We start from the raw sequence: 20,883 nt of genomic DNA, 5'->3' as shown, positions 1-20,883 counted from the left end.
GGGGAATCAGGAAGAAATGTTTCCCCTTGATGGAGGGATCATTGACTAGATTGCACAGATTTAAGGTAAGGGGCAGAAGGTTTAGAGCAGATGTGATGTACCACGTGGAGAGTTCAGATTGGTTCCAACTCATTAAAAAGGACTGAATGTATTAGATTAGATTACTTACAGTGTGGAAACAGGCCCTTCGGCCCAACAAGTCTACACCTACCCGCCGAAGCGCAACCCACACAGACCTATTCTCCTACATTTACCCCTTCACCTAACACAACGGGCAATTTAGCATGGCCAATTCACCTAACCTGCACATTTTTGGATTGTGGGAGGAAACCGGAGCACCCGGAGGAAACCCACGCAGACACGGGGAGAATGTGCAAACTCCACACAGTCAGTCGCCTGAGGCGGGAATTGAACCCGGGTCTCTAGCACTGTGAGGCAGCAGTGCTAACCACTGTGCCACCGTGCCGCCCACAAATTACTTATGTGCGATTGAAATAGCTAATATTTTGACAGGATAGTGGACATGATTGTCATGATCTAAATAACGCCCAGATCTCTGATCACCTCGGAATAGGAATTTCCTATTTTTTTTTCTTCCTAAACAACCTTGCAGTGTTATTTTTGTAAATGGTTGGTATGGTGGCTGGAGAAGTGGTGCAGAAGGGAGTTCTTTAGATTTCTGCAACATCAGGACTATTTTTAGGAGAAGTGGAACCTATACAAACTGCACCTGAACTAGAATGGGATCCAGTCATCTCCTGGCAGGGAGATTTGTTCGTGCTGTTGGGGAGTTATTAAACCATAAGAGGTAGGATCAGAATGAGACCATTAGGTCCATTCAGTCAGCTCTGCCACTCAGTCATTTTACCATTCTCCTGCCATCTCTCCATAACCCTTGAACTCTTTTCCAAACAATAACCTATTTATCTCTGTTTTAAATGCACTCAATGACTTGGACTCCATTGCTCTCTACGGAAGTGATTTCCACAGATTAATTATGCACTGGCTGAAGAAATTCTCCCCTCATTTCTTTTCTAATCAGTTGTCCCTTCACTCTGAGGTTATGCCCTCAGGTCCTAGTCTCTCCTAGTGGAAACCTCTTCTCCACATTCGGTCTATCCAGACCTCTCATTCCGCAAGTTTCAATTAGATCACTCGTCATCCTTCTAAACTCCATTGAATACAGACCCAGAGTCCTCAACTGCTCCTCATATGAAAAGCCCTTTACGTCTGTGATAATCCTTGTAAACCTCCTCTGGACCCTGTCATGAAGTTGCAGGCATGTACTGCACCTTTAGGAGAGAGTGAATGCTGTTTTGCACTGAGAGCTTTTAAGCACCTGTCATATGACTAACTAGCACTCTCAGAGTACTGCAAAATTGAAAATATGTAACATTTGGTTGTGAAATCGATACCTGAGCTAGTTGCTGTTTTGACAACAATTTGAATTTAACCATTCAGTTTAAATTATGCCCCAGGATACTAAAACTCAATTGAGTTTGAATTTATTGTTTTGCCAACATCGAACTAATGAGATGATCCAATGTTGTGGGTATAAAAAACAGACATTTTGAAAGTCAGGCAGAGAGGGACTGCCATTGAGAGAGACTGCCATTCAAAATACTCTCTATCAAAGGTACCTTTTTCATATGAAACATTTTGCAGTAAAAAACCAAAACACGATCCAGGAAGATATTCAGCTGAAAGAAGAAGGACACTGGAGTTGACAGCCGCTGTGTGGTTTTGAAATTAAGTTGATGTAATTGTAATATAAGTTTTTATTGGAACAGTATATAGTTATAGCATTGGAGGCAAATAACAAACAGTAGAGAGAAAGGGGGTCTTAGAGTTGTAAATAGTTGTTGTTTAATGTTCACTTTTAGAGCCAAAGAATAAATTGATATTATTTTCTTTACATAGTGGAATTTGGGAGTTCTCCGTCACTTATGTTTTAACAGATTATGAGGCGAGGTGAGCTTTTCTAGGTTTAATTAACAGAAGGGATCACTGCCGTGTCGTAACAGTTTGGGGGCTCATCCAGGAATCGGACAGGTTTAGGCAGATCCAGTCTGAGATTTGGACAGATTTGAACAGAGTTGTGGTACGAAAGATCCCAGCAGATATAAACACTTGCTGATTAGTGTCCTACAGCTTTAAATAAAACGCAGGTGAGAGAATTTCTTTAATTTCAGTTACTTGTGGTTGGTTAAATTGAAATTGAGAAAAATGGCTCTGTAGATTGCTAAAGAAGAATGATTCTCAAATTTGCCAAGAAAGTTTAGAAAGACAGAAGAAGGACGTGCTTTTAGAATTAGTGAATAGGTTAGGGTTGGGTCTAACCAGGGACAAAAGTAAAGCTGGAATTTTAAGGGAGTTAGTCAAGCACTTATGTGTGTCAGAGAAACAGACATGTGCAGTAGAGTTAGAAAAACCTAATTTACAATTGAGGAAAATGGAGTTAGGAGATAAAGAAAGGGCAGAAGAGACATATAACATAATCAGAGGGTTAGATAGGATGGACAGTAAGAGCCTTTTTCCTTGGATGGTGATGACTAGCACGAGGGGACATAGCTTTAAATTGATGGGTGACAGATATAGGACAGGTGTCAGAGCTAGTTTCTTCACTCAGAGAGTAGTAGGGGTGTGGAATGCCTGGCCTGCAACAGTAGTAGACTCGCCAACTTTAAGGGGATTTAAATGGTCATTAGATAAACATATGGATGAAAATGGAATAGTGTAGGATAGATTGGCTTCAGATTGGTTCCACAGGTCGGCACAACATCGAGGGCCGAAGGGCCTGTACTGCGTTGTAATGGTCTATGTTCACAGGAAGCACCATGAGTGAAGAAAAGGATAAAGAAAGAGAATGAGAAGAAAAAGAGAGAGAAAGTAAAACGCCAGAAGGTTCTTAGCTGTGCAAAGAGAGAGAGAAGAAAGAGAAAGAGAAAGGGAGAGAGAATTTGAACTTCAGAAGTTGCAAGATAGTCAGGAAAGTCAAGTTAACAGAATGGAGATGACGGGAAATAGTAGTGATATCTACAAATACGTAAAAACATTGCCCAAATTTTGATGAGAAAGATGTCAAAACCTTCTTTATTTCATTTGAAAAACTGGCTTGGCAGATGGAGTGGTCAGAGCCCTTGTGGCTAACACTAGTTCAGATTAAGCTGGTAGGCAGAGCTAGTGAGGTATTTGCAGTGCTGTCAGATGAGGGGTCAAGAGATTATTTAGATGTCAAACAGGCTATCTTGAGTGCTTATGAATTGGTACCAGAAGTGTACAGACAGCGGTTCAGAAAAATAAAGAAGGAACCAAGTCAGACTTACGTTGAGTTTGAAAGCGTGAAACCAGTAAATTTTGATGGATGGGTGCTGGCCTTAAAAATAGATAAGACCTATGAGTCTCTAAGAGAGATTATTCTGCTGGAGGAGTTTAAAAACTCATTTTCAGAGATGATGAGAATTCATGTGGATGAACAGAAAGTTCAAGAAGTGAGAAGAGCAGCAGAGATGGCAGATGAATATGCATTGGTGCAGAAGTCAAAATTTAGCTTCTGGCAGGAATTTCATCCTGTGAAGGATAGGAATTGGGAGAAGGGAAGATCCTACAGTATAAAACAAAGAGTACAGAGCACGAGCAATTGTTTACCACAGGTTAAAAAAGCTCAAGAGGATGAAAAGGATGTGAAAGGCCTCGATGTGTTTTCACTGTAATGGAGTGGGACACAGGAAATTATAGTGTCGGTAGTTTAAAAAGGGCACTGGGAAAAGGTATTTTCACTGCCAGAAAGTTGGAGACATGAAGCCACAGTGCTGGTCATTAAAGAAAGGCACTGTGTGAAAAGATGTGGTAAAAGAGGCTAAGCCAGTGGCATTCGTGAAAGTATTTAAGGAGACCCCAAGAAGAGCCGGGAAGCTGCAAGAGAGTGCACAGTCTAGGCAAGGGCTGGGTATGGAGTTTTTTAAAATTAGATTCCCTACAGTGTGGAAATAGGCCCTTTAGCCCAACAAGTCCACATCAACCCTCTGAAGAGTAACCCACCCAGACCCATTTCTGGGTCTGACTAATGCACCTAACACTACGGGCAATTTAGCATGGACAATTCACCTGACCTGCTCATCTTTGGACTGTTTGAGGAAACCGAAGCACCCAGAGGAAACCCACGCAGACACGGGGAGAACGTGCAAACTCCACACAGACAGTCACCCAAGGCTGGAATCAAACCTGGGATCCTGGTGCTGTGAGGCAGCAGTGCTAACCACTGAGCCACCGTGCCACTCCTTAGCTCTATAAAGACTTCACTTCTGTGGGTAAAGTTTACTCAGAAAGAATATGGGGAGAAGGGAAAGAATTTATAATTTTGAGAGATAAGGGGAGCTAATCAGTCTCTATTAGTAAAAGATGAACATATTTGCACTCTTTCTATCCTGTTACCCGAGAGAGTGGTAATTTGTGGGACACGGACAGAAATTTAGCATTCCCTATGTAAGAAATGATTGGAGTGCCAACTCAAGACTGGGGAAGTAACAGTGGAAGTGATTGACAGAGTGTCAGTTCCAGGAATAACGTTTGTTCTTGGGAATGATTTAGCAGGATCCAAGGTGGGACTGATACCCCTTGTTATGGAGAAGCCAAAGGAAGACCAGGGAACTGAGGAGTAAAAAGAAAAATACCCTGGAATTTTTCCAGACTGCGTAGTAACAAGATCCCACAGCCATACTTCATAGCAGGAAGCAAAAACTAAAGAGAAAGACAAAGGAGTTGAGGTTCAATTTGCGGACACCCTGTTTGTTGGAAAGGTGCAGGAAAATCCTGAACAGGCAGAGAGTTAGACAGAAGTTTTTAGTCCTAAAAGGCTAATGGATTTACAACAAAAAGACGAGACATAAAAGATATTTCTGTTGAGGCATACTCAGAAAAGGACTCAAAATATATTCCTGAGGGTTATTATCTTAAAGATGGAATCCTAAGATGGAAATGGAGACCATGGAATGTTAGTGGAGAGGAGTAAAGGGCAGAAGTGCACCAGATTGTGTTGCCAGTAGCATACAGACAGGAAGTGTTAGGGGTAGCACATGAACTACCTGTAGGAGGTCACCAAGGCGTAAGGAAGACTCAGGCTAAGGTACAAAAGCATTTCTATTGGCCTGGAATGTACAAGGATGTGGTTAACTTTTGGTATATGTGTCATACATGCCAAATGGCAGGTAAACCACAAGCGGTAGTAAAACCAGCCCCTTTGTTGCCAATTCCCACATTTGAAGAACCTTTCACACGGGTTATGATTGATTGTGTAGGTCCCTTCCCTAAAGCTAAAAGATGGACTGGTACTTGCGAACCATAATGGATATATCTACCAGATTTCCAGAAGCAATTCCATTACGGATTATCAAGGCAAAAAGGGTGGTAGAGAAGTTAGTAGCTTTCTTCACGTGGTATGGGCTAGCCAGAGAGATTCAGTCAGACCAAGGGTCTAATTTCACTGCTAGGCTGTTTCAGGAAGTCTTGCGTAGCTTAGGCAAAAAGCACTTTAAATCAAGTGCTTATCATTTTGAGTCCTAGGGAGCTTCCGAATGGTAGCATCAGACCCTGAGGACCTTGTTAAGAGCATACTGTCAGGATTACCCGAATGACTGGGATAAAGGTATCCCATTCATATTGTTTGCCATTAGAGATGCCCCAAATGAATCTACTTAGTTTACTCCTTTTGAGTTAATACTCAACATGATGTGAGAGGGCCTTTGAAATTAACTAAAGAGAAATTGACTGGACCGAAGTCAGAGATATCACACTTGGATTATTGGATATTGGAGGTGAGGGCGAGATTAAACCAGGTAGGTGAGTTAACTCAGCAGCACCTGAAGAGGGCACAGAATGAAGCAGGTGGCAGATAAAAACTCTAAAATTCGGATGTTTTCCTGTGGGGATAGCATATTTGTATTGTTATCAGTGGTAGGAGATCCCTTCAAAGCTAAATTTAGTGGTCCCCATCAAATTGAGAAAAAGTTGAGTCAGATAAACTATCTGTTAAAGATGCCAGATAGGAAAAAACTGTATCGGGTAAATCATGTGAACATGTTGAAACCCTTTGATAATAGAGACAGGGAACTGGAGAAACAGGTGTTAGTTACTGCCCCAGAGAATGAAGAATCATAGTCAAATGTTGTAGAATTTGACGTGCCTCAAAATACATTAAACAATTTATGGGATATGTTAGTGAATGATCTATCTCAGGAGCAAAGAACGCAGTTGAAACGCCTGTTGCAGCGGTATGAGGACATATGCAGGAATAAGATGTGGAGGTCTAATGTTATTGTGCATGAGGTAGAAGTAGGGAATGCTGTACCAATAAAACAACATCCCTATAGGCTTAATCCTTTCAAAGCCACACAGGTCCTGAAGGAAATGGATCCAATGCTGAACAAAGATATCTTCGAAGTAAGTCAGAGTGAGTGGAATTCACCAATTGTATTAGTTCCCAAACCTGATGGGACTCAACGATATTGTGTGGACTATCGGAAGGTCAACACCGTAACAAAATCACTCATACCCATTCCTGAGATTGAAGGACAGTATAGAGAGACTATCGGAAGGTCAACACCGTAACAAAATCACTCATACCCATTCCTGAGATTGGAGGACAGTATAGAGAGAGTCAGCCAAGCCAGTTACATCACAAAGTTGGACTTATTGCATGGTTATTGGCAGGCACCTTTATCAGAGAAAGCAAAAGAACTTTCTACGTTTGTAACCCCAAATGGGCTATATCAATTTAAAGTGATGCATTTTGGGATGGAGAACAGATGAGCCACATTCCAAAGACTCATGAAGAGAGTTGTGGCTGGGTTAACAAACTGTGCAATTTATCTGGATGATGTAATGATCTTTAGCGAGTCTGGAAAGATCACTCGGTACAGTTGGCAGAGCTCTTTGAATGATTAAGAGAAGCAAAACTGGTAATAACTTTAAAAAAAACAGAATTCACTAGAGCAGAGGTGACATTCTTGGGACATAACATCGGTCATGGAAGGTTGACCCCAAGGAACGCAAAGACGAAGGCCATTGAGGAATTTCCATGACCGACCTCGAAGAAAGAGGTGCTCCAATTTTTGGGACTAAGCGTATTCTACTGGAAGTTTGTTCCAAATGTCAGCAGCGTCATGGCACCATTAACAGATTTACTGAAGAAGAACACAAAGTTTCAGTGGACATAAAAATGCCAGGAGGCATTTGACAATTTAAAAGCATCGTTAATCACGGCACCAGTTTTAGCTACACTAATTTTTTTGCAGCCCTTCAAGGTTGCAATTGATGCTAGTGATATAGGAGTTGGAGCTGTACTGCTACAGGAAGGTGATGATGGAAGTGAATGGCCTATTGGCTACTTTTCAAAGAAACTCAACATCCACCAGAGAAAATACTCTACCATTGAAAAGGAATTATTGAGTTTGGTATTGGTCTTACAACATTTTAATGTTTACGTGACAAACAATTTGTCAGAGATAGTTGTGAACACAGACCACAATCCTCTTACATTCCTGGAATGACTTAAAGACAGGAATATGTGACTGTTTCATTGAAGTCTTATGTCTGATTTATAAATTGTACATGTTGCGGATCGTAAAAATGTGATAGCAGGTGTGTTATCACGAATTTAACAAATAAAGTATAGATAATATTGAACAGGTACCAATGTTATATAATTTGTGTGTGTGTGTGTGTGTGCAGAAATTAATATGAACTTAGCTTAAAGTCTTTTATTTCATTGTAATGGGGTTAAGACTTTAAAAAATGAAGCCATCTTTTCATTATGATAGTTCATTTTTTCTTAAGGGGAGAAGTGTTATGAATTTGAAGGCATGTACTGGACCTTGATGAGAGACTGAATGCCATTTTGAACTGAGAGCTTACAAGCACCTGTCATATGACTAATTAGCAGTTCCAGAGTCTACTAGAAAATTGCAAATATGTAACATTTGACTGTGAAATCGATACCTGAGTTGCTCGCTGTTTTGACAACAATTCGAATTTAACCATTCAATTTAAATTATGCCCAGGATACTAAAGCCCAATCGAATTTGATTTATTGTTCTGTCAACATTGAACCAATGAGATGATCCGATGTTTGGGTTACAAAAAAGTCAGACAGAGAGAGACTGCCATTTAGAGAGACTGTTATCTAGAACATAGAACATAGAAGAATACAGCGCAGTACAGGCCCTTTGGCCCTCGATGTTGCGCCGATCCAAGCCCACCTAACCTATACTAACCCACTATCCTCCATATACCTATCCAATGCCCGCTTAAATGCCCATAAAGAGGGAGAGTCCACCACTGCTGCTGGCAGGGCATTCCATGAACTTACAACTCTATCAAAACACTCTCTATCAAAGGTACCTTTTTCATATGAAACATCTTTTCAGTGAAAGACAGAAGATGACCCAGGGAGATCTTCAGCAGAAAGAAGAAGGTCAACGCAGATGATAGCTGCTGTGTGATTTTGAAATTAATATGCTTTGATCCAATAAAAAATATTGATGTAGAGTTGGAGGCAAACAACATGCAGTTAAGAGAAAGGGGGGCTTAGAGTTACAAATAATTTTGTTTCATGTTCACTTTTAGAGTTAAAAAATAAATTGATATTATTTTCTTTAAATAGTGGAATTTGGGAATTCTCTGTCATTCATATTTTAACAGATTAAGAGGCGAGGTGAGCTTTTCTGGGTGTTGGGTTTAATTAACACTGCCGTGTTGTAACAAGCCCCTCCAAGGCGAATACATCCATGCCCATATGTTGCCTCTCTGGTGCGAGGGTAAGGGTCGTCACAGAATAGCCGCAGACCATTCAGAAGTTGGAATGCAAATAGACAGAGATCATGGTACAGAATGGCACCAATGACATAGGTAGAAGAGGGGATGAGGTCCAGAAAGCAGAATTTAGGAAGGTAGGAGGTGGATTATCATTTAAAGCTTGATTTGGAACATGACCGAGAGATAGTAATCAATGGATTACGTCTGGTGCCAGGTGCAAGTGAGTACAGATTTCCAGTTAGATCATATTAAATGAGTTAATCAGATCTAGTTCAGATGAATGGGTGGCTGGGTAGCTGGTACAGGAAGAGATCTTTAGAATTCTGTGACATTCTGAATGACAGAGAACTCCCAAATTCCACTATTGTGATCATTTTTGGGAGCAGTGGGACCTGTAGATGTTGCGTCTGAACCTGAATGGGCCAGCATCTTTGCAGGGAGCTTCATGAGTGCTGTTGGGGAGTTTTGAAATTAACCTGGTGGGGATGGGATCAAGGTAAGGATCAGCAAAAGGAGATGAATAGCCAGTATTAGAAGGGACAGCAAGTGAGTCGGGGAGGTATTGAGATTAGAGACCAGTTGAGGCACAAGGGAACTTGATGAAGTTGGATGGTATTTATTTTAACTCAAGGAGACTGATGGATAAGGTAGATGAGCTGAGGACACAAATTAAAACATGGGAATATGATGCCATTGCTATCACAGAGACATGGTTGAGAGATAGGTAGGATTGGCAGCTCAGTATTCCAGGATATAAGGTATTCAGGTGAGACAGGGAAGGTGGTGAAAGAGGATGAGCTGTCTCAGTTTTGATCAGGGAATCTATGACAGCTATAAGGAAAAAGACCAGTCATGTTGCTGTGAGTGTATCATGGGGCCCATGGCAATCTGAGAGACATAGAAGAGCAGATAGTAAGACAAATTTTGGAGATGTAAAAGGAATAGAGTGATGATAGGGTATTTTAACTTTCCCAACATAACTGAAGCAGTAATAATATGAAAGATTTAGAGGTAGAGAAATTCTTAAAATGTATCTGGGAGAGCTTTATAAGCCACAACGTAGAAGGCTACACAAAAGTGGTGTCCGTGTGATTCCTGATTCCTGGTTTAATTGTATGGTATAAAGACGGCAAGTAGCTCAAGTATCAGTGGAGGAGCATTTTTCAGACAATGATCATAAATGTTAGATTCAAGATTGTTGAACAGGTCAAAGATTGGCCTGAAATCAAACCTCTAAATCGGGGAAGGAAGCTTCTAATAAGGTCTGATACGACTTGGAGCAAAACCCTATATCTGTTTCAGAGCAGTGGAACACATTCAAGAAGAAAATAGGGAGAGTATAGCGCTAACAAGTTCCAATAAGGATAAATAAGTGACCAACAAATCCAGTGAATCCTGGATATCGAGGGATACATCGGACTGGATAAAGAGAAAATGGGAGGTTGATATCAAATCCTGAGGACTTAAATTAGCAGAAGCCTTACAACAGTGCAGATGTGCAAAGGGAGACATAAAAAGGAAATCAGGAGACCAAAAGGAATATCAGAAAATAGTGGCAGGGAAGTTATTTTAGGACAAAAGGATAAGTAGGAAAAGAGTAGAGCTCATTAAGGACCATAGTGGTAATCTGTGTGTGGAGCCAGAGAACATAGATAGGGATCTATATGAATATTTTGTTTGTGTTCAGTTGTGAAAGTAACACTGAGAATTTAGAAATCAGGGATAAGTACTGTGATATAATTAAATAAATAACATAGACAGGGAGGAGGTTCTGATTGGTCTGGCAGACTTAAACTAGGTAAATCTCTAAGGCTGGATGAAATGTTTCCAAGCTGTTGAGTGAGATAAGGAAGGAAAGAGCAGGGTGTTTGCAATAGAATTCAATTCCCCTCTGGCCACAGGAGAGGTTCCAGAGGACTGCACAACAGCCAATGTGATACTATTATTCAAAAAAAGGAGCGAGAAATAAACTAGGAACCCCCAGGTCATTCAGTCTAACCTCAATAGTGGGGAATTTATTGGGAGCAATTCTGAGGGACAACATTTGGAAAGGAAGGGATTAATAAAGGACAGTCAGTATGGCTTTGTTAAAGCGAGGTCATGTCTGACAAACTTGACTGAATTTTTCGAACAGGTAACCAGTTAATATATTCTTTGTTGTCCACTTGGACTTCAGCAAGGCTTTTGATAAGGGGGACTGAGAGCAAAGGTAAGAACCATGGGAAGCAAACTGGATCCAGAATTGGCCAAGTGTGGCAGAAAGCAGAGGGGAATGGTGTAAGGGTGTTTTTGTGACAGGAAGCCTTTTTCAGTGGGATTCTGCAGGGATCAGTGCTGGAGCACTTGTTGTCTGTGGCATAGAGAAATGATTTTAGACTTGATTGTGGGAAGGATCATCAGTAAGTTCACAGGTGATACAAAAATTGATGGAGTGGCTAATGTGAGGGGTTAGCCTTAAATTACAGGAGGATATAGATGGACTTGCTAGATGGGTTTTCAGTAGAAAATGGAATTCAATCCAAATATGTGTGAGGTGACGCATTTGGGCAGGCCAAGGGAATACATGATGATTGGTAGGACCCAGTGGAGCACTGAAGGTCAGTGGGACCCTTATCCACCGGTCTCTTAAAGTAGCAGAGCAGGCAAATGAAATGGTTAAGAAAGCGTATGGGATACCTGCTTTTATTAGCTGACGTATAAAGTTTAAGGTTAGGGTAATTCTGCTGGAACTGTAGAAAACATAAATTTGGCCACAGTTAGAGTATTGTGTGCAGTTCTGGAATTCACATTACTGGATAGAAATAACTGCACTGAGGAGGACGCAGAGGAGATTGACCAGAATATTGCTTGGGCTGCAGGGATTTTATTCTGAAGAGTGATTGGATGGATTGCTTTCCTTGGAGCAGAAGAAACTGAGATGGGACATGATTGAGGTATGAAATTGTGAGGGGTATAGTCAGGGGTAGAAGTAAAGAATCCTTTCTCCCTCTTTGAGGGATCAATGACAGGGAGTACAGATTTGGGTTGTGAGGCAGCAAGTTTAAAAAATATGTGAGTTTTTTTTAATCCAGAGGCTGGTGGGAATCTGGAACTCACTTTGTGTAAGGTTGGAAGAAACAGAAACACATGTAACATTTAAGAAGTAGGTACATGTACATTTGTGGTCCCAAGGTATACTAGGCTGGAAAATGGGAATAGAATAGTTAGGTGGTTGTTATGGACAGGTACAAATTTGGTGGCTGAAGAATGTTTCTATGATTCCATGTCGACCTCGATGATGCAATGACTATGACTCTAACTCATCAGATGCACCCTCACAATGAAATTCTCCCTCCAGGAATAATTATCTTTTGCAACATTATCCATGACTTCTCACCACCAGAAACCCCAACATGTAGACCACTCCAAAAACACACAGAGTCACAACATTTGATCTGAACACAACACTGGTGAATAGAAAGCCTTCAGGAGAAAGTTAAAGCCGTTTTGATCGAGAAAAATAAGAAGCAGGACTGAGTTAAGAAAGAACCAAATTATGACAGTCTGCCTAATGTGTGGAACAATTGGAAAATCATGCCAAGACTATCGATAAACTCATCAGCCTCTATTGGGGCTGCCTGAAAAGATGCATCTGCCTCCAGCTTGCTGGAAAAAGTCCCTGAAAACAGGAGACAAATTTATAAAGAGTAAGTGTCTTCTTTGATGTAACGTAGACTTTTGAAAGAATTGACAGGAAATGTGAAAACAACATTAATATGCATCAGCTCACACGGTGGATACAAGTAGGCTCTGTTCTGATAGACTGTAAAAGGAAAAATCTTAAAGTGATAGGTTGTTTTTAAAGACAAGATTCCCTACAATATGGAAACAGGCCCTTCGACCCAACAAATCCACACCAACCCCCTGAAGAGTAACCTACTCCCCCTATATTTGCCACTGACAAATGCACCTAACACTATGGGCAATTTAGCACAGCCAATTCACTGACCTGCACATCTTTGGATTGTGGGAGGAAACCAGAACACCCAAAGTAGGAATTGAACCCAAGTCCCTGTCACTGGGAAGCAGCAGTGCTAACCACTGAGCCACCATGCCATCCAGGATTGGACAACTATTTTTCAGTAATACCACATGAGGTAACATTACTTCAAGATGCAGGGTTGAGAAAATCATGGTTTTAAAGGTGGACAGCCATTTGCAGCCATATACACCTCCGATGTGTAATAAACTTTAGTGATTATTTAATGTGGAGAGGTGCAATATTTAAGGGGATTTTGATTTTTAGTAGTTTTGCAAAGTATTACCACATTTAGTTGAACAACACTGATAACTGGGCCAGAACCTTTAGACCAGGGAAGGGATCACAAGATAGTTTGCTCCAAATTTCAGTCACACCTTTTGGAGGAACATTTGTGCAGACTAAAATTGGTATTATCAACAAGGCACATTCTAAAGGTGTTCTGGGTGAGATAAAAAATGAAGCTTATTCAAAACGTATTTGGTCCCTGTGAGGAACAAAAAGTATAAAAATTGTGGCAAGTAGCAAGAATGTGGACCATGGCAACTTGGAGCAGGAAGTTGTCAAAACAAGGGAAGGAAAATAAGGGAGCAAAGAGTAATGTGATGGGAGTCAGGAATTCACTAATTCCATATGTTGCAGAGGGAATGGGTAGATCTAGACATTATAACTCACACTGAGACCAGGGAAGCCGCAAAGGAAGATGGTTGTGGTTGTTGGGAGTCAGTCATAGACATGTAAAGCATGAAAACAGACTCTTCGGCCCAACCCATCCATGCTGACCAGATATCCCAACCCATACGGGCGGCACGGTGGCACAGTGGTTAGCACTGCTGCCTCACAGCGCCAGAGACCCAGGTTCAATTCCCGCCTCAGGTGACTGACTGTGTGGAGTTTGCACGTTCTCCCTGTGTCTGCGTGGGTTTCCTCTGGGTGCTCTGGTTTCCTCCCACAGTCACAAAGATGTGCAGGGTCAGATGAATTGGCCATACTAAATTGCCCGTAGTGTTAGGTAAGGGGTAAATGTAGAGGTATGGGTGGGTTTCGCTTCGGCGGGTCGGTGTGGACTTGTTGGGCCGAAGGGCCTGTTTCCACACTGTAATCTAATCTAAAAGGGCCCATATCCGTCCAAACCCTTCATATTCATATACCCATCCAAATGCCTTTTAAATATTCCAATTGCACCAACCTCCACCACTTCCTCTGGCAGCTCATTCCATATACGTACCACCCTCTGTGTGAAAATGTTGCCCCTTAGATCTCTTTTATATCTTTCCCCTCTCACTCTAAACCTATACCCTCTAGTTCTGGACTCCCCAATCCCAGGGAAAAGACTTTGCCTATTTACCCTATCCATGCCCCTCATAATTTTGTAAACCTCTATAAGGTCACCCCTCAGCCTCCAACACTTCAGGGAAAACAGCCCCAGCCTGTTCAGCCTCTCCCTATAGCTAAAATCCTCCAACCTTGGCAACATCCTTGAAAATCTTTTCTGAACCCTTTCAAGTTTCATAACATCTTCCCGATAGGAAGGAGACCAGAATTGCATGGAAACAGACCCGTCGGTCTAACCCGTCCATGTCGACCAGATATCCCAATCCAATCTAGTCCCACCTGCCAGCACCAGGCCCATATCCCTCCAAACCCTTCCTATTCATATACCCATCCAAATGCCTTTAAAATTTTGCAATTGTACCAGCCTCCACCGCTTCCTCTGGCAGCTCATTCCATATACGTACCACTCTCTGTGTGAAAATGTTGCCCCTTAGGTCTCTTTTATATCTTTCCTCTCTCACCCTAAACCTATGCCCTCTAGTTCTGGACTCCCCTACACCGAGGAAAAGACGTTGTCTATTTATCCTATCCATACCCCTCATTATTTTGAAAACCTCTATAAGGTCAACCCTCAACCTCTGACGGTCCAGGGAAAATAGCCCTAGCCTGGTCAGCCTCTCCCTATAGTTCAAAACCTCCAACCCTGGCCACATCCTTGTACATCTTTTCTGAACCCTTTCAAGTTTCACTACATCTTTCTGATAGGAAGGAGACCAGAATTGCACACGATATTCCAACAGTGGCCTAACCAATGTCCTGTACAGCTGCAACATGACCTCCCAACTTCTGTACTCAATACTCTGACCAATAAAGGAAAGCATACCAAACGCCTTCTTCAATATCTTATCTACCTGCGACTCCACTTTCAAGGAGCTATGAACCTGCACTCCAAGGTCTCTTTGTTCAGCAACACTCCCTCAGACCTTACCATGAAGTGTAAAAGTCCTGCTAAGATTTGCTTTTCCAAAATTCAGCACACCTCGCATTTATCTAAATTAAACTCTATCTCCCATTCCTCAGCCCATTGGCCCATCTAATCAACATCCCGTTGTAATCTGAGATAACCTCCTTTTCTGGAAAAGCACAGCAGGTCAGGCAGCATTCGAGAAGCAGGAGAATTGACGTTTCTGGCATAAGCCCTTCATCAGGAATGAGGCATCCAGGGCATTTCATACCCTTACTACTCTCTGGGTAAAGAACCTACCTCTGACATCTGTCCTCCATCTATCACCCCTTAATTTAAAGCTACGTCTCCTTGTGCTAGCTGTCACCATCCGAGGGAAAAGGCTCTGTCTAATCCTCTGATCATCTTGTATGTCTCATTTAATTACCTCTCAACCTTCTTCTCTCTAATGAAACCAGCCTCAAATTCCTCAGCCATTCCTCATAAGACCTGCCTTCCATACTAGGCAACATCCTGGTAAATCTCCTCTGAAACCTTTCCAATGCTTCCACATCCTTCCTATAATGCAGCAATCAGAAAAGTATGCTATACTCCAAGTGCAGCCGCACCAGAGTTTTGTACATCTGCAACATGACCCCATAGCTCCAAAACTCAATCCCTCTACCAATAAAAGCAAATACATCATAAGGCTTCTTAACAACCTTATCAACTTGGGTGGCAACTTTCAGGGATCTATGCACAGGGACACTGACATCTCTCTGTTCATCACATTACCAAGAATCTTAACAGTAGCCCATTACTCTGTATTCCTTTTACTTTTTCCAAAGTGAATCACCTCACACTTTTCCGCGTTAAACTCCATTTGCCATCTCTCAGCCCAACTCTGCAGTTTATCTATGGCCTTTTGTAACCCGCAACATCTTTCTACACTGCCCACAACTCCACTGACTTTAGTGTCATCTGGCAAATTTACTACCCCATACTTCTATGCCCTCATCCAGGTCATTTATAAAATGGCAAACAGCAGTGGCCCCAAAACATCAATAGTAACTGAACTCCAGGATGAACATTTCCCATCAACCAACCTCTGTCTTCTTTCAGCTAACCATTTCTGATCCAAACTGTTAACTCACCCTCAATCCCATGCTTCTATATTTTGTGCAATAGCCTGTCATGGGGAACCTTACCAAACACATTACTGAAATACATTTACAACACATCAACCGCTTTACCCTCGTCCAGCTGTTTGGTCACCTTCTCAAAGAACTCAATAAGGTTTGTGAGGCATGACCTACCCTTCACAAAACCTTGTTGACTATCCCTAATCAACTTATTTCTTTCTAGATGTTTATAAATCCTATCTCTTACAATCCTTTCCAATGCTTTATCCACAATCGAAGTAAGGCTCACTGGTCTATAATTATCAGGGTTGTCTCTACTCCCCTTCTTGAACAAGGGGACAACCTTTGCTATCCTCCAGTCTTCTGGCACTATTCCTGTAGACAATGATGACATAAAGATCAAAGTCAAAGGCTCCACAATCTCCTCCCTAGCTTCCCAGAGAATTCTGGGATAAATCCCATCCAGTCCAGGGGGCTTATTTGTTTTCAAACTTTCTAGAATGGCTAACACCTCCTCCTTATGAACCTCAATCCCATCCTATTTAACTTTCAAATATTGAAAATATCATGGTTGCTATAGGTTGCATAATGTAAGCCAGCCACATTTTCATGGCCCACTATCCTTTGATTGAACTCCTACATGGAACAAGATACCATGGGTTATGATATTATATGCAATCATACTGACAGATCATATTTACCAATTACTTGCAGGATATGAGTCTGATGGAGCTTTTCATAGCCATCGGCATAACAACTATAGTTTCCCATGTGAGTTGTTGTAACCTTGGTTATATATAGAGAACCATCATCACCAAAATCCTGTGGAACAGAATCAATAGTTTAGTGGAAATTATTTAATTAAACTGAGCATCACAGTTTTACACTTATTGCAGTACATATATTTGCAAAACTGATAAATCATGTAAAAATATTCCTGATATAAATGCATGTGATATTACTTAAAAATACAATACTTTATTCACCTCAAAAATGACATTTAGATAAATCTGGGCAACTATTCCACCAACAATAAAAAATGGCAAAGGTACAATCCAAAGTGTTGAAAAAGGTCCAGCAAAGCTCTACATTTATAGCTGTCATTAATCACAGTGGTTATGAATCCACTGATTCTTTTAATATTAAGAGTAAAAGCAATGATTTTTAAATAGCCACTTTGGTGACTGTATATCAATGGAAAGGACTTGCAGAATAGAAAAGAGGTGCTGTAATAGCCGATAGCAAACCTTTCGCAAACAGAGAGAACATATTTTTTTCTGACAGTATTGGATTGTTTTCAACAAAGTTATTTTTTGAGCCAAGCATGTCAGCAGAAAGATATAACACTAGTATACAGATTAAAGAAAATAAAGAAAAATGTAACCATTTTGTTTTCCATTTATTCAAATGAAATTTTTAAATAAAATCTTTTCTGTCTCCATTTCCTTTTCCGTACATTTCTGAAACATACAAACAAAATAACTAATTACTGAACTTACATGCAAAATTTAGAATATAGAAATGGAAGCAATTTTTTAGATGTGTCCAGGAAGGTTTAATGAAACAGTATGTAGATAGTCCAATGAGGGAGGGGGCCATGTTGAACCTGGTATTGGTACCAAAGTTACAGTGGTTGAGGATTTAGGGAATAGTGACCATAATTCCATGAGTTTTTAGATACTTTTGACAAGGACACGAGTGGACCTTAGATGAATGTTTTAAACTGGGGGAAGACCAACTACAACTGAATTAGGCAAGGATTGGAGCATGTAGCTTGGAAGCAACTGAGGGCCAATCGACATTTGACATGTGGGAGTCTTTTAAGGAACACTTGATTAGAGTGCAGAACATGCAGGATTCCTTTGAAAATTCCTATAAGGACAGGAAAGGCAGGATTGGAGAACCTTGAATAACAGAGGAAATAATCAGCATGGTCCAAAAAAAAAGAAGCATACCTAATATCTTGGCAACTAAAATCTGATGAATCAATGGAGAATATAGAGAAAGTAGGAAGGATCTCAAGCAGTGAGTTAGGAGGAGGGCTAAATGGGGCTATGATATCTCCTTGACCAGCATTGTTAAGGAGAATCCCAAGGATTTTAAGCATATATTATGAGGAAGAGGGTAGCTAGGTAAACAGTAGGCCTTCTCAAGGATAAAGTAGGGAGGTTATGTGTGGAGCCAGAGGAAATGGATAAGATCCTTAATGAATGCCTTACATCGAATACAAAACTGGTTTCAACACAGAAGACAGACAGTAGTAGTAGAAGTAGCAGACACGAGTGGTGTTCCGCAAAGATCAGTGCTGGGACCTTTGTTGTTTGTAAAGAAATGTAGGTGGTCTGTGTAATAAGTTAGTGGGTGACACTGAAATTGGTGGGATTCATCAATCTTCATCAGTCAAGGCATTGAGTATCAAAGTTAGGGAGTTATGTTGCAGCTGTACAGGACGTTGGTGAGGCAGCACTTAGAGTATTGTGTTCAACTTTGGTCACCTTGTTAATGGAAGGATGCTATTAAAGTGGAAAAAGTGCAGAAGGAATTTACAAGGATGTTGCCATGATTCAACGGTCTGAGTTATAGGGAGAGGTTAGACAAGCTAGGACGTTTTTCTTTATAACGTAGGAGACGGAGGGGGACCTTATAGAGGTGTATAAGATCATGAGAGGCATGGATAGGGTGAATGCACGCAGTCTTTCCCCCAAGATAGGGGAATAGAGGACCAGAGGGCATCAGTTTAAGGTTAGAGGGGAAAGAATAAAAGGGAACCTGAGGGGTAATGTTTTTACAAAGGGGCTGCCATGCATATGGAATCAGCTATTGGCGGAAGTACATTAAAGACATTTAAAAGAGATTTTGGGCAAATCATGGATAGGAAAGGTTCAGAATGATATGGGCCTACAGCAAAATGGTGTTAGTGTCGGTGAACATTTTGGTCAGCATGGACCAATTTGGGCCGACAGGCCTTCTCCATTCTGTAGGCTCTATGACTCTATAGATAGTGAGGAGGTTTGTCAAATGATACAGCGGTATATATATAGATTGCAGACTTGGGCAGAGAAATGGTAGATGGAGTTTAATTCAGACAATTGCAAGATTATAAGTTTTGGAAGATCAAATTCAGGTCCAAATTATCCAATAAATGGCAGAAACCTTTGAAGCATTGATATTCAAAGGGATCTGGGTGTTCAGGTTCACAGATACCTGAAAGTGGGAATGCAGATGGATCAGGTGATCAAGACGGCATTCAGCATGCTTGCCTTCATTGGCTGGGTCATCAATCATAAAAGTTGGCAAGTCATCTGACAGCTGTACTAAACTTTAGTAAGACCACATTTGGAATATTGCATGCAGTTCCGGTTGCCACACTACCAGAAGGATGTGGATGCTTTGGAGTGAATGCAAAGAAGGTTTACGAGGATGTTGTCTGGTCTGGAGGATTTTAGTTATGAGGAGATGTTAGATAAACTTGGATTGTTTACACTGGAAAGACGGAGGTTGAGGGGTAACCTGATAGAGGTTTGCAAAATTATGGTTCCAAGGACAGGGTATAGGCTATTACCCCCTGACACCACTGGCAGTTAACATAATGGGGAAGGTGAACAATTATCTACTTGAGGGGCTGTTTCCACGAATACTAGTAGCAGCAACTGAGTACGTCAATAGATTGGCAGAATGCTAGGTACATCCTGGCTGTCTCCTTGTGGATTTGGAGACCTACCTGACTAGGAACTCTGTGGACCATGAATGGCCCCCAAAAGCAGCAAGAACTGCAAGAACCTAATGATGAATTCCACCCATTTCCATGGAGTCTGGCATAACCTATTCTAGTGATCCTCACGAAACGAATTCCTCCATTTAGCTAGAAGTGGCCACCAGTTTCAGCATTAATGTTGGGATTGAAGAGCTGTTGGACTTCTTATTGATTGGCAGTTCCTCATTTCTTAACAAGTGTGCAAGCACTGTTGAGGTCAAAACTCCCCACTGGCTAATGGGAGTTTTTGGCTTGTGACTGATCAAAATGGAGAACTGTGGATGCTGGAGGTCTGAAATAAAACCAGGATGTGCCAGAGAAACTCAGTAGGTCTAGCAACATTTGTGGAGAAATAAATAAAGCTAACTTTCTGTGTCTGATCTGACTCTTCTCTGGAACTGAAGCGGGCTGGAAAATGGTGGTTTTACACTGAGGAGGAGCAAGTGGGACAGATACTGAGAGTGTCCAGAGCAAAAGAGAAAGGGAAATAGAGGATGGCATGGAAATAAAGGATATAGGTGCATAATAAGTATTAATGGTCAGCATCAATAGTCAAAAATAGTTTAGCTTTCCACAGGGCAAAGCAATGCAAAGAAGGTGTATGTGTGCACGTGTGTGTGTGTGTGTGTGTGTGTGTGTTTGTGTGTGTTTGTGTGTATCTGTGTGCGTGTGGGTGTGTGTGTATGTGTGAGTGTGTGTGTGTGTGTGTGTGTGTACCTGTGTGTGTGTGTATGTATACTTGTGTGTGTGTGTATGTATACCTGCGTGTGTGTGTGGATGTGTGAGTGTGTGTAAGTGTAAGTGTGTGTGGATGTGTGTGTGTGTGTGTGTGCGTGTATGTGTGTACCTGTGTGTTGTTGGTGGGAGGAGGGGAGGGGAATGGTGATGATGTAATCAAAATGGAGGGAAATATCCTTGCTCTGAAGACAGTGAAATAGAA

The 20,883-nt window shown here is 41.3% G+C and overlaps 1 protein-coding gene across 3 annotated transcripts in view; it reads right to left on the bottom strand.

Annotated features, from left to right (window-relative positions):
* fstl5 (follistatin-like 5) overlaps positions 1–20,883 on the bottom strand; it is a 540,838-nt gene that overhangs the window by 112,192 nt on the left and 407,763 nt on the right. For all 3 annotated transcript variants that reach the window (XM_087977338.1, XM_043698740.2, XM_087977263.1), the window contains one exon: positions 16,891–17,011. In XM_087977338.1, coding sequence (XP_087833464.1) covers positions 16,891–17,011 — 121 coding nt within the window. The remainder of the gene's footprint in view (positions 1–16,890; positions 17,012–20,883) is intronic.

The sequence above is a fragment of the Chiloscyllium plagiosum genome, unplaced genomic scaffold (assembly GCF_037043375.1).
Source record: "Chiloscyllium plagiosum isolate Xiang-an unplaced genomic scaffold, Cpla_swu_hap1 HiC_scaffold_1, whole genome shotgun sequence".
NCBI lineage: Eukaryota > Metazoa > Chordata > Chondrichthyes > Orectolobiformes > Hemiscylliidae > Chiloscyllium > Chiloscyllium plagiosum.
The sequence above is the reverse complement of the archived record's forward strand: the minus strand, read 5'-3'. Positions and strand labels throughout refer to the sequence as shown.